At 38.9% G+C, this 14,344-nt stretch overlaps 1 protein-coding gene across 2 annotated transcripts in view; it reads left to right on the forward strand.

Annotated features, from left to right (window-relative positions):
* The window catches only part of SLC1A3 (solute carrier family 1 member 3), a 78,322-nt gene that overhangs the window by 17,974 nt on the left and 46,004 nt on the right, over positions 1-14,344 (forward strand). Inside the window, exon 3 of one of the 2 annotated variants that reach the window (XM_081307149.1) lies at positions 3,509-3,646. In XM_081307149.1, coding sequence (XP_081163275.1) covers positions 3,509-3,646 — 138 coding nt within the window. Of the gene's footprint in view, positions 1-3,508; positions 3,647-4,021; positions 4,124-14,344 lie in introns of those variants that run through there. The other variant, XM_081307150.1, reaches the window with a different exon arrangement.

A 14,344-nucleotide genomic window follows, 5' to 3' on the forward strand; every position in this document is an offset into this window, starting at 1 on the left:
GGAACACCCCAGGAAGAAAGAGGCTGGACTAAGCCAGCCCCACAGAGGAAGTAGAGTCAGCATTGACAAGAGTTAGACTTTGGGAGATGGAATCAAGCACATCTACCATTTAGAAGGAATAATTGCTTCCTTCATTCACACTGATTTCTCTCTTGTTTGCACAATGTACATCACTAGAAGATCAGCATTCTATCAATTATTCCTAGATTATAAATTAACTAGGCTATCTAGACCAACCAGGATACTACCTGCTCTTGACAATATTATCATATGTGAATAAATGCATTTCTAATAACAAACATAGATATGAATTTGTAAAAGCAAGTCTGACCTTAAATTGACATTTGAGGGATGTCTGAAATTCCTGATAGCTTTATATGTAGCAATTCTAGGCGACCAAAATGAGTTTCTAGTAGCTATTGAGCACATTTTTTGTTGTCATTGAATGACAAATGCTTGAATATAAATAAATATCAATTCCAGTAAAATCACATTTGATTAGAAATAAAGCAAAATATTTGTTCATAATTTTATCAAAAGATAAAGAACTTATCTCTGTGTGACTTGGCTTTTACGTGAACAAGCAGGAAAGATTCAACCAAAGCCTTTCGTTAATTCTTATGTGTTGTGGATGCTGCTGTGTTACATAATGGACTTTGAAAATCAGATTAAAATGCTTTACCCCAAATTGAGTTCCAGGATGATTAAAGGTTAGGTACTTTAAAACAAAGCAAACAAACAAGCAAAGAAATAAAAAATGAGTTAAAGATGTATCAAACTTGAGAGGAGAAGGAAATTAAAGTTATAACTTTTGCTGAGGATTGAACCCAGGGCCTTGTGCCAACTGAGCTATATCCCCAGTCCTAAACTTATAACTCTTGAAGAAATCACCTACTAAAAAAGGAATGCACACATTAGTTTGCAAAAATGAAAAATATCTGCGTATTTTAAAGTAATAATAAATATAAAGAAATTAGAAAATCGTTAAATATTTGATACATAGGTAAACAGTAATTATCTTTACTAAATTAAGAGTCTACCAATCATGTATACACACATACATAAACTCAATCTATTCAGATTAATTGGATGCTTATAGAAAATACAATCAGAAGATATGGTCAACATCATTAAATATTAAGTAAACCCAGAAGAAAATATCACGTAATGTTACACATCCCATTAGCAAAAGATCATGTAGACTTGTCCTAACAATCTTTCTACAATAGTACTCTCCTCCAGGGAGAATAGGAAGTAAATTCTCATTGACTATAGGAACATTAAACTGATAGGAAGACAGTTTGATAACATGGATTGAAACAGTTGTATCCTTTAAGGCACTGGTCCCCTTTCTCTAACATTGCACTAAAAAACTACTCCTAGTTGGAAAGTAGCCTTCACATATTCACCATGATGTTCTTCAGACTAAACCACCCAAGTATTAAATGACAGAGGAAGGATTCGGTAAATCCTGAGACAGTTCTTGGATCTGACATCATGACGGCTAAAGGTGCTGTTTATGGTGACTATATATGGGAAAGTACAGTCTCTGTGATTCCCATATATGTAGCTATATTTCAGAACATTCTAGAAAGAAACTTGCTAGGGCACTAATGATGTTTGTCTTTGCTCTATAGGAGAGGTACAAGGATGCAAGGTGTTAAGAGTGTTGGATTAGAGTGGAAACTGCCTAGGTTTGAACACTAGCTCTGCCACTTGAGAATATTTGACTCACTTGAGAATATTTGACTTTGGGTAATTTTTAAGCTCACTGTGATTATATTTTTTCATCAGTAGATTGGTGGTAAAATAGTACCTACCTCCTGGCATTGTATTCAAGGATTAAATTACTAAAGCAGACAAAGTCTAGACAGTGCCTAGAGTATAGTGAGAACTCGGTAGGCATTAGCCATTTCCTTTTTATATTAGTGGTAGACCCAATACAGCCTTTTGCCCCATCTTCCTGCATTTTACAAAGCAGCTTTGCCCTCTTGTGTATATTACTGTTACACTGTGGGTGAAAAAGCAATCACTATTTTCCTGAAGGCTCTGAGAACTGGGTCAGCTGTATTTTCTAGTCACACACATTCAGACCCTTATTAGATTATCACAGGCTGTAGTTGGAGAATGGACAACTTCATGGTTGCTGAGGCTCAAGAATTGAAACTGGAGTTGCAGTGACAATTGCGGGGAACTTTGTGTCCCATTTCATAAGAGAAATAGCCCATTTCATAACAAGTTAGGAAAGCTCAATTTCTGTAAAGGGCTGCTTGCATCTTTTGGAAATTCTTGTGTCTCCCCAGTTTTCTTTCCTCCTCCCCCATTCCCACCCCCAATCTCTAGCTTTTAGGTAACTCACTACTGAGTAGTTTCTTTTCTCTATAATTGACATGGACTTTAAATATATATATATATATATATTTTATATAATATAAAATCACGTTTTAATAAAAACCAAATTTTACTATATTGATATAAGTAATTTTTGAGGAGGTGCTAGGGATTTAACCTAGGGGTGTGTTAAACTGAGCTACATTTCCAGCCCTTTTTATTTCTGTTTTGAGACAGCATCTTGCTAAGTTGCTGATGCTGGCCTTGAACTTGCAATCCTCCTGCCTCAGGGTGTAAGGAAATTTTCTTTAGCAAGGAAAGTAAGTTAGGGAGAGGGGAGAGAGAAAGAATCAATTTGTTCTGTGCCTTCATTAATTTCTGAAAATATCAATAAGTATCATGCATCATTTGATTTACATATGAAGTTATCATTCTAAGAATATTTTTGAGGTTCCAGGAACAGAAGGGAAACTAAGGAGGAACTTGCTTTCTCTTTTCCCTATTTGCCCTCAAGTTTTCAGGGGAAATTTTTGGGAAAAGTTGGCTCACTTTGAAGTCTTCTCTTGCCAGCAACTAACAAGTCTGTATAATACAATTGCCAAGGCAATGTCAAGACCATGTAGACAGAGGAAGAAAATGTGGTGTGCAGACAGGAGATGGTAAAACGGATTAGCAGTATGAGCAGGAAGGGTTTGTTGTTTTTTTTTTAATTGGAAAAAAAAATAAAATCACGTTATCCTTTATAAGTGGTTATACCAGCAGTTCTAACATCTGTTGTTGTAAATGAACTTCATTATAATAAGTTCTTTTTTCCAGATCACCTTGTTCATGAGGACATGATTTGTTTCTTGATTATTGTTCCTCTATACCAAGCCATGTCAAAGTGAATTCTACTGCATTCAAGTTAGACAAAGAAATTTTTCATTTGCCCAAACTAAAACATTTTTTTTGTAAGTTCTTCTTGAAGCCATGGATCCAGCCAAACCCTTCCAAATAATGATGGCAAAGATAGATGCTCCCAAATCTGTACAAATATTTGCTGATTGAATAAATTTACTCTTGTCAGGCATGAGTAACCACCAGCTAAATACTTGCTCATTTTTCTAGGACTGTTGCTTTAGTTTTCAAAACTCTCAATTTCTCTTTCTTTCTTTTTTCTTTTTTCTCCTTCCTTCAGGTACAATCCTTGGATTTACCCTCCGACCATACAAAATGAGCTACCGGGAAATTAAGTACTTCTCCTTTCCTGGGGAGCTTCTGATGAGGATGTTACAGATGTTGGTCTTACCGCTCATTGTCTCCAGTCTTGTCACAGGTACCATTTGCAGATTTTGATATTGGTTTGTTGTTGTTGTTGTTGTTGTTGTTGTTGCTTTAAGTGTGCTTGTTGCAAAAGATCACTTAGAAAAGCAAACGGTTTGGTTTCTACTGGATGCATGCTCTGCTCTAGAAAAATAAAATCCCTTCAAAATGATGGAAAGGAGGCTTTAGTAATGCATGAATGATTATAACTCTCATATTTTACCAATCACAAGAGAAAAATGGATTCAAACAGCCATGTAATCTGGTCTGCCTCACCATGGAAGAGGTGCCCTGCTAGACACCACACGTCCAGCTTTCTCTGACCACAGTGATGTAGTTGACAACAGCGTACAACAGGTCTGTTTTCTCACCCTCTTATCCCACCCAGATAACATCTGGTTGGACAGCCTATTAGCTATTGATGCAAGAATGCTTGTTCTCAGAGCCACCAGGACTTGAGCGGGAGCCTTCTTGGAAGCCTCATCAAGAGGTAATGCCCACAACACACTCACCAATTCTGCTGCCACCAACACTTTGTCTTTTCCTGGTATACCCGCATGATTTCATTTCCTTCTCCAGTTACCCCTCACCCCCATTACCTTTTATTCTGGGGGGAGAGTGGGGAGGGGGTGGGAGATTTCCCTGTTGGATATTTTGTTAGTTGCCACTTGAATTTTTAACCAGTGGAAGCTCTGCAGGATACCTTTCGATTTTCCATGACAGTGAGACAGTAGTTCACCCCTGCATGGAAAAAGGCTAGAGTCACTGGCATATTGATTGACGAATACAGACTGAGCCAAGAAGTGGTAGAGAAACATTCTTGTGAATTCCTCCCTGCCCACTCTTCTGTCTCCCCATAGCACATCTCTGACTCGGAGAAGGAATTTTCATAGACACTGCCCCAGCAGGATGGTTTCTGGGTTTGTAGCTAAAGCCCAGAACTCAGGTATTACTGACCCTGTTCTCTTTTCCCCCTTAGGCAGACCACTTCACCTCTGTGTGAGCTGTCTCTGAGCATCTTTCCCCTTCTTCCAAGGGAGTTCTCAAAGATACTTATAATCTCCTTTCAAGATCTCTGTGCAATGAAAATTTCATAGTGCAACTCGAAAGTCATGAGGCAACATTCTATCACATGCCTTGGAGGGCTGACCATTACTTGGACAGGAACTGAGTTAGATTTTTCCTCAATGCCTTGTAGATCTCAGCTGGCTCCCACATGTCCAGAGCCCTAAACAAGTAATTTCATGTATACCAGCTTGTATTAGAGGATTGCACACAAACCAGTCCTGTAGACCTTTGGGGTACTTGTTTGTGAAACTGGTCTAATCCATTGCTAAGGAGGGGTAATCGTAGCAGCTTCAATTCTTATCACAGAAACTGTATTCAACGCTGACCTGAGGGCATATTTTCATTTTGTTATCCATTTTTCTAGGGAAACAAATTATTTGCATAAAACATGGGTTAGAACCCACATCCAAGTTTTTATTTAGTAGAACAATGAGTCCCTCTTCATCCCCCTACTTGCAAGGCATCCAAACTGAGAACATATAATTTTTCCTGGACACAAACCAAAGGGTCTTGGGTTCCTTATTCTGGCTCTTCCAGAGTGGAACCAGTATCAAGAGGTTTCTGCTTTTTCATAATTGTGCTGGAAACCCACAGTGTTGCTGTTAAGAAGAGAAAAGCCCTTAAATGATACAGTTTTTAATGTGCTACTTTTGTAGCAGACTCAATCCACATTTACCTTGAAGTAGGATTCCTTGGTGTTTTTAATAATTAGTAATCAACTTTATAGAAGGAATTTGTTGCATCATTTTGCAGAAAGAAAAAAAAACCTATGATGCAGTCCCTTTGCTTGGTTAAAAAGAAATTTTGTTCAAACCTTGAAGAAATTATCAATATTTACAATATTGTTATTAAACAGAAAGGAATCATAAGCTTCAAACAACCAATATTAAATGGTTTTTATAATGTAATCTAATTGCATTTTGGGAGTGTTGCCACATGGGACCATTAAGAGAGTCTTAGCTCTTACCCAGGACTGTGTTAAGACAAGGAGCCTGAGGACCATAATTTAGCTTTGCCAAAGATCTTTCTAAGGTGCTAGTCTCAAAGGAGTAATTTCCAACCTACACAGTAATTTAGATACTTACAATCAATTAAAATGCATGATTGATTTAATAAGAATTTCCTTCATGTCTTTGAGTAAAATCATTCTAAACCAAAGGGTATGATCTATTGGGAATGGCAGGGGGGAATTTTTTGCAAATTAAGCCAACCCCTGAGGATCCCTGTGTGTGTTGAGAAATGTTACTGGGGAACCTGTTGCCTAGGGAAGGAACAAAGGAAGGCTCCATTCTGTTAGGATGGAAAAACAATCTCAAATGCTTCCAATCTTCAAGCTGGTAACATATATATATGAAGCTGCCCTTTCAGTCTGCTTTTTGTTTTCTTACTTTGATTGAGTCATGGATACAGAGAAATATTTCTCCTCAATGGGAGAAGGATCATGGAGAAGTGTAATGATAAGTAAGAAGTAATTACACTGCAGAACAAGCGGACAAAAGAGAGGCAAGGACACTGTTGGGATTTGAAAAGTAAGACTAATCACCTCCTGACAATCATTGCCACATATCAACAAGGGCCAAATCTTTCTGGTTTTCTAGAGAATGTTGTGATCTAAATTTTTAAAAGCTCTTTTTCAATGTTGATGCATTTTTAAATGTTGATGTAATTCACTAAACAAAGCACTGCAAGACAAGCAAAGCATATCTATCGGGCCAGTCCAGCATCAAAACTCAGGTCTGGATGTCGGTGGTAATAATGAGAAATGCACTGCTCAATTCATTCACCCATAAGGCTGTCACTGGGTTTCATATTTTGCCTGACACAACCAATGGCAGTTCCATGCCAAAGATTGATTTGCAACAGTGAAATTAGCTACTGACCTCCATGTTTATTGCTGGCTTAACATAGCTATTGCAAAGCCTCTCCCCCTCCATCTTCTGGGTATGACCACATTGTTTAGAAGCTGTTTTAGTCTTTTTTGCAGCAGACAAGAACATCATAGTAAGAACTCAGAGGTCACACTCCCATAGAAAGTATTTCCTAGCGGAAAAACTAAATGATTTTAAGTTCAATGCCTGAGGGTCTGCACAGATGGAAATGAAATTCCATTAATTTGTTATTGCATTTCTTGGACTAAGCATTCTGTTTTGGAAGATTCTAGAAAACAGGTTATATATTTAATTGAATGAAGTCATGTTTAGTTTCACTGAGTGGAGTTTTGCAGTCCTGGGAATCAAACCCAGAACCTCGTGCATACTAAGCAAGCACTCTACCACTGAGCTACATAACCAGCCCTGAAACCATGAAATCTAAGCTAGAGTTTTGTACTTGAAACATCTATGTTTGTTGAGTTATGGCTCCTAGACCCCTGTAAGCCACGATTTCCTTGTCCTGAGTTGAAATTCAAATCTTTCCAAACATCCCTGGTGTGTATTCGCATTCCAGAAGGTGCCAGGGAGAAGCTGGGAGAAAGCCTAATGGCTACATTTGTACTCAAGTACCTATTTTTTTGAACAAGAAGAATATGTCTGTGCCAACACACTGCACAATAAAACAGGGATTTGGCACCAATTTCTATTGATTTGGTCAGGATAAGCAGCCAACTAGATATTTCATGCCAGAAATATGAGTTGGCTTGGCTGACTTCGCTTGATTGAAATTCACTGGATAACAATTAGACAACATATCTGGTTGTACAGTGTAGACATGGCCATCACCTCCTCTTTACTTCTGAATTTTTTTAGGAAAGCTAGTATGTTCTCCTCTTCCATTCAAAGTGTGCATTTCCCCTCAATCACTCGTCACAAAAGAAGGTTCGTGCCTGGAAGTGGGGAGCTTTTGGCAGACCGTCTCTGTGGAGTGGGACACATTATAAGTGAAAGGGGTTGGCAGGGGGGCATCGACAGTAGCTACAGTAGCCATGTGGGGGCCTTCAGGAGGGCACGTTGGAGTGGGATGGTAAAATAGATGAAGTTTATCCTGTAACGTCCATTCACAGCTGTTTACTGTGTGAGACCTGGACTGGTCACTGGGGATTCCTGAATACAAAAGAAGTCTCGAGAATATGCACTTTGGCTGTAAAGGAAGAAAACTTCCCAAATCGCTTAACTGATGCAATCTATGTAAGCAAATTTCTACACTAATGACACTGGTTCTCTGAACTCCCCACAAGAAGGACGAGGCAACTGCATTGACTGTCTTAAGAACATGATCCCAAATCTGATTTTCATAGTCATGGCATCTTCACCCCAAAGGCAACCAGTCCAACATTTTCCAGCCTAGGCACCATTCCTGTTCTCACTTACTTTAATTCTACTTTAACATACTTTTTTTTTTTAACGGCGCTTCAAATCATTACCAAAAATGGGAACTTCTTGTTCCTTTTCTTGTGAAGCAGATAGTAAATAGCAGTGTTATGAAATTTTGAATTGATAGAGTTGCCTGACAAAGACTGTGAGAAACTCAGACACCCCCCGCCACTCTCATAATTTAAAAAAAGGAAAAAAGAGGGAGGTGTAAGCAAATGTGTTCAAGGGTGACAAGTAGCTAAGACTGTCTTTCCTACAATCTGAAGAATTGAAGGAGAGATGAAAAGAATTACTATCTTACTCTATGATTTAATTTTAATTAAGAAAAGGTTTCCGTGCCATCAGAACCATCGTATTTCCTCCACTCAGGGAAACACTGATGTGGTCCAGCCATCCCTGCAGTTTCTGTCCAAAAGATTGTCCAACTTCCACCCGAACATGTCCAAAGACTTGAGCTCTTTAAAACCCATTTATTCTTAGAAAAGTAACCATGTATCTTTGTATCCAAAGTAAAACAAACAATTCTTTCTTAAAGAAAAACCAAATAACACACCTGCTTGCCTGTGATCACCTCTCTGTGTGACAAGCTCTATAATGTGTCCAATTAAAAGGCAGTGTCCCTTTAAATCTATAAACCGCTGAACTCAATGGAATGTGTGACTGGACAATAGCTAAAGCCAACAAGCTGGAATCTCTTACCTGAGAAAATAATGAAAGTAAAAGCAATAAGTGTTGTACCTCAAAGTATGGCTCTTTGGCTTTAGAGAAACGACAATAAGAGTGGGCTGAAGTTTGTCATTTCATTGATCACAACAGGCCAAAAAAAAAAAAAATGAGCTTAAAAAATAATGGGTTCTTGAGCTTGTGAGCGTTTGTTTAAGGCTTGCAAAAATGAGAGCCAAAATCACTTAGGAGAAATTTAATATTTTAGACGATGCATTGCCAAGGCTCTGGTGTGTAGCTCAAGCCAGTTTGGATAATCTGAGCAGTCACAGTCAAGAAAGAGGCTATAAGTTACACACACATACTGTGTTGGAATAAAAACTGTCTATCTTGGATGGGGAAGTGTTTCTTTAGTCTTTCTCTGAAGAATAGGGGTGAAGATGGTCCCATGGGTGTGAGGATTTATGCCTGGCACATAGTATATGCTTAAGGAGTGGTAGCCACTGGCACTAAGAGCTGTCAGCTGGCCTCTGGCTGTTCTCATTGTGCAAATGAAAATTCAAGAGCAAGAAGAGAGAGCTTGAGTTCAGGAGCACATAATGAAGTCTGCAGATTCCAGGAGTCTCGTTTGTCTATGATCCTTGCGGCAACCACTTCCCTATTAAGGTAAATTAAAGAAACCATAAAGTTAACCCAGTAACAACATGGGAAACAGAGAGAATTCCTTGCTCACCACTGGAGGGGATTGGTTTCTGCCCTGCAGCATGGGACTTGACTTCCTTATCGCAGCTGCATAATTCCAAATATTATCATTGGTTATACAACTGCCCAGTTTTCCCTGAGAAGCTCAGCCCCACTGTGTGGCACCCTGCATTCTGCGAGGCAGCGAATTCCACATGCAGCTCACAGGCCGTGAGCTGAGACTTTACAGCTCACCAAAACTTGAGGCAAACTGTGTCTCTGTCTCCACACTGGAACACACCTCATGGTCACTTGGAAACACGTCAGCTGTAGAGAAGCTCCAGTCCAGGACATTGGAAGCCTGTAGGCTGGTCTTGCATGATGGTGTCTGCAGGACTGATCACACTGTGGGCAGGGAGGCTGAGCCATGCTATATAATGGGGAAAGTTGTAGGATATAGTGGAAGAATCCATCTCTGGGGTAAGGCAATCCCCCAACTTCTTTGTATCATGGAGAAAGGAAATCTGGAAAATCAAATGCTGCTTTCCCCCCATGGATTTGGATTTTGGTGAGATGCAGACAAAGTCTACTCTTTGTAACAGACAACTTCATTCAGTAAACAATTTGGGAGGCTTCCTATGTGCCAAGTAATTTCTAGGACCTAAGGATACCTAAATGTCCTCCAGGGTTCACAGTCTGGTTCATGGTTCTGTGATTGCAACTGCTAGGGTGAAAGGCAGTAGGAGCCTAGTGAGGGAACCGAAGGGGAAGGCACACTGTAACCTTCCCTCTTCCCCTGGCTCCCAGTACTCAGGCCGTCTTGGCATCAAATGGCTCTGAGCAGGGAAAAAAAAGGACATTTTTTTTTTCCTGACACGTGAGTATTTCACCATTAAATGAAGTAAGAACCAGAGCTGGAGACCTGTGAAGTCCCCAGCAGAAGTCACCACAAGCAATGTGGTTTTGCAGATGGGCAGTCAGAGAGAAGACATGCTTGACAGGATTTCAATCACAAACTGTCTCTTTCAAGAGGGCCCAGGAGATTCATGGCTCCTGAGCTAAAAGGGATGTGGAAGTAGCATGGGCTGCCTTATTCCCCTCCCCTCTCCAGTACCCCTAGAGGGTTGCCATCCAACTCCACCCAGTGGTTCCATTTTAGAAGGTCTCAACTACTGAACCCAAAAGCTATCTTCTGTGAGATCCACCTCTTGGTCCTAATTGTGCTATATGGAGCAACAGAGGAGGACACTTTTTCAGACAGTTTCAGGAAAGTGCCTGGTGTCTCTTGCACACCGAGCCCCAGCTGGGTTCCTGGTGTTTCTTATGTGCCTGTCTCTAGGTGTTCCACCATCCTGTTCACCTCCCACACCCACTATGGTCCCAGGACTGACCCTGGTGCTCCAGCTGCCATGTGACTGGGGAGGGACAGTGATCTGCACCCAGTGCTTCTTAACACAGTTTGGTACCAACTGCAGCAACTCAGTGAAATCCCAGAGAGTTGGGTGCTCTTGGGAAGTCTTTTAGTAAAAAACAAAGCAGTTCTTCCATTGAAAGAGCAGAGCCTTGGGCTCCAGGCTCAGTGTGAGCTGCTGCTTTTCCAAAGGGCTTGGTGAATAGGAAAGTCTCATCTGTGAATTTCTTCACTTTCAAGATAGTCTGTACTTTGGGTCAATTCTGGTTTGGAAGAAATTTTTGAATTTTTTTTTCTTAAGAGAGAAAATTTTAAAGCTTCCTTTAAAAAAAAATAAGAGTCTCTTCTCCCCTTGATTATCAGTGTAATAACCTCTTTCCTGACCCCCTGCTGATACATGTTTCCAGAGGCATGGGTTCATTTCCATCTCTTTGTTTCTGCACCACAATGTGATTTGTTGTTAAGTCATCTTAGTCTTCAGAAAAGCTTCTGGAAGGTTCTGTGTCTTTATCTGGCATATTTTGTGCATGGCCTAAAGAACAGAGTATGAATTCTTGGCATCACAGCCTTCACAAGCCACTTTACCAGCATCCTTGCCTGATGCTTCGCTGACAGAAACCCCACTTCCTCTTTCAATGTCCTAATGCCCTCAGCACTTCATCTTCCCCCTGGTGTGTTCCCCTCTTGAAACAAACGACCTTTTCCCCAACTCCTTTGAGGTCCAGCTTCACTTTCAATCCTCCACAAAGTTGTTCAAACTTTCTGAACCTAAGGATCCCCTCCGTGGAGTGCCTGTTGCCATTATTTGTGTGTCACCAGCACACACTGCCGGTGTCTTGCCCTACATTGGAGGCTTCCACTTGGGCCATGTTTTATCCACTAGAGCACAGTCCATCCTGCCTGACAGCAGACCACGGTAATGGCTACTTGTAGTTACAAAAGCCATAAACAGTGTACTTTAAAATGACACGTAAATATTGATGTGCATAAAGTGAAAAGTGAAAGGCTCCTGCACAGAGGGAGCCACCTTTCCCGGGGTGGAAGCTGACAGAGAAGCCGTGGGTGGTAGTGGGAAAGAGTTCAAATCCCAGCGTGGCCACTTCTCAGCTCATTGATTTTTTTCCCCAATTGTAAGATCTTTCACTATGAATTGTTCTTCAGCCTTGGACAAACTACTTGTCTCTGCCTCCATTTTTTCATCTACAAAATGGGGATAATTGCAATCAATACCTACCTCATTGGATTGTTAGGATGATCCAAGTGATATCTCTAAAGCATTGAGAACATTTCCTGACATGTAATATCTACTAGAAAATGTGACTTGTTAATCTTTCACAACTTCTTTAAAAGCTTACATACAAGTATATGATTTTGTTAAAAATGACAGAATTAAGTGTGTTTTTCTGCAGTATGCTTTAGTTGGTCAAAAATATCTTGTGGCTGTTCTACTGTATTAATCTATACAAATATGTCTTACCACTGTATGCTCGGATTCCCTCCAATATTTTGCTCTTTCAAAAAATCTGTAATTAAGTTCATTATATACATATCTTCATATTCTACTTTTGGATGATGGGTTACTAAAAGTAGAATTGTTAGAGCATAAACTATGCTTTAGATAGAATATTTAATAATATTAGATTATTTCTAGCTGGTTATAATTTGAATTTATTACTCTCAACAGTGTTCGTATTAAGAGCTGAAGCTTCATTATTCTTAAGCTAACTTCTTGAAAGTGTATCACAAAATGTTCCCTAATTGAAGTATAGGGATTCACACACACATACACCCCAAAACATCTTTAATACCAACATATTTGAACTACACATTGAAAATTTAAGAAAAATATGGAAACGTTAATAGCTTCTGGAATCCTGATTCTTGTCTTGGAACCCTATGCTCAACACATCTAAAAGCATTCACTTGGCAAGGACCCCAAAGAGTCAGACATCAGTGTAATAATTCTCTAATAAACTTTTTAAACATTCTTACAAATACTATTAAAAATGTTTACATATTGGGTTCTATATATAGGTATATTCTTCATGAAAAAATATGGCTTTCATGTAGTTTAAGAACAAAACTTTAAGAGTGTTTCCATAAATAGTAGAAGCTACTGAATCTAAGCATGATTGGAAATTCCAAATTTTCTGAAATCTTTTATGTATAATACTTCATAACTTTCAAGCCCTTTTTCAGTTAGCATTCAGACAAAGTGGAGGCCGAGAAAGTCTGAATAATAATTCATAATGAAAAATCTTACAATTTGGAAAAAAAATCAATCTGTTAGTTTTTAATCTATTAAATTTTTTCTCTGGATTGGGCACAAGGCATCATTATTTTATTTTACCAGAAAATGTTTAAATGCAGCTTTCAGAACACAGATGTCCTATGGGAACATGACTTGAAGTCACTATATAATTTCCCATTAAATAAACCCCAGAACTTTAACTTAACTCCCAGTGAAGTCAAGCACCTGAAAAGTGCTATATATACCAGCTGAGCACATTTCCCTTATGTGAAAGGTGCATTTCTAGCAATTCTCATCAGACTTTCAATTGCTAGAAACCTTCTTGTTGCCAACTTTGCCACCACCACGAGCTTCCCCTTGTTCCTTAAAAGGCGGAAACTTATTTCACAGTTCTAAAAAAGGGTCTTTTATCTATATGAAGTCCCTAAAGTCATTTCTTGGTTTTGATAGACCTAGATTTATCTTATTTCAAGATTGCACTTATTTCTTAACATGCTTATTGAGAAATCCTTCACTTACAGTTTACCATTTAAAGTGTACAGTGTAATGGCTTTTAGTATATTTACAGAAGTATACAGCCATCATCATAATAGATTTTAGATTTTCATCACCCTTAAAAGAAACCCTGCATTCCTTGGTTATCATCACCCAATTCCTCCATTCCCCCAGCACTAAGCCCATACCAATCTACTTTTTTTCCCTGTAGATCTCTCTATTCTGAACATCATGTAAGTAGCCTCTAATATGACCTTTTGTGGCTGGCTTCTTCACTCAGCATAATGTTTTCAAAGTTCATCCCTATTGTTGCATGTATCTGTATTCATTCCCTTTTATGGCTGGATAATATCCCATTGTATAGACATACATTTTATTAATTCATTCATTAGTTGGTGGATATTTGAATTGTTATCATGTTTGTTTTGTTATTTGCTATTCTAAACAATGCTTCTATGAATATTTATAGACATATGTGTTTATTTCTCTTGGGCACAGAATAGAATTACTAGGTCATATATGGTAACTTTGCTTAGTCTTTTGAAGAATTTTAAATGTTTTTCAAAGTGGCTGCACTATTTGCATCCCCACAAGCATAAGAGAGTTTTAAGTTCTTCACTTTCTTGTCAATACTTGTCATTACCTATAATTATATTATTATATATGTTTTTGTCAGAATGGGTATTTTGTCAGAAGTGCTATCTCCTGACTTAATTTGCACTAGTCTGATGGCTAATAATGCTGAGTATCTTTTTGTGTGCTCTTAGTCTTTTGTCTGTCTTCCTTGGGAAAATGTCTTTTTAGATCCTTTGCCCATTTTTAGTTGGATTGTCT

Source organism: Spermophilus citellus (assembly GCF_964194105.1).
Source record: "Spermophilus citellus genome assembly, chromosome: 1".
Classification (NCBI taxonomy): domain Eukaryota; kingdom Metazoa; phylum Chordata; class Mammalia; order Rodentia; family Sciuridae; genus Spermophilus; species Spermophilus citellus.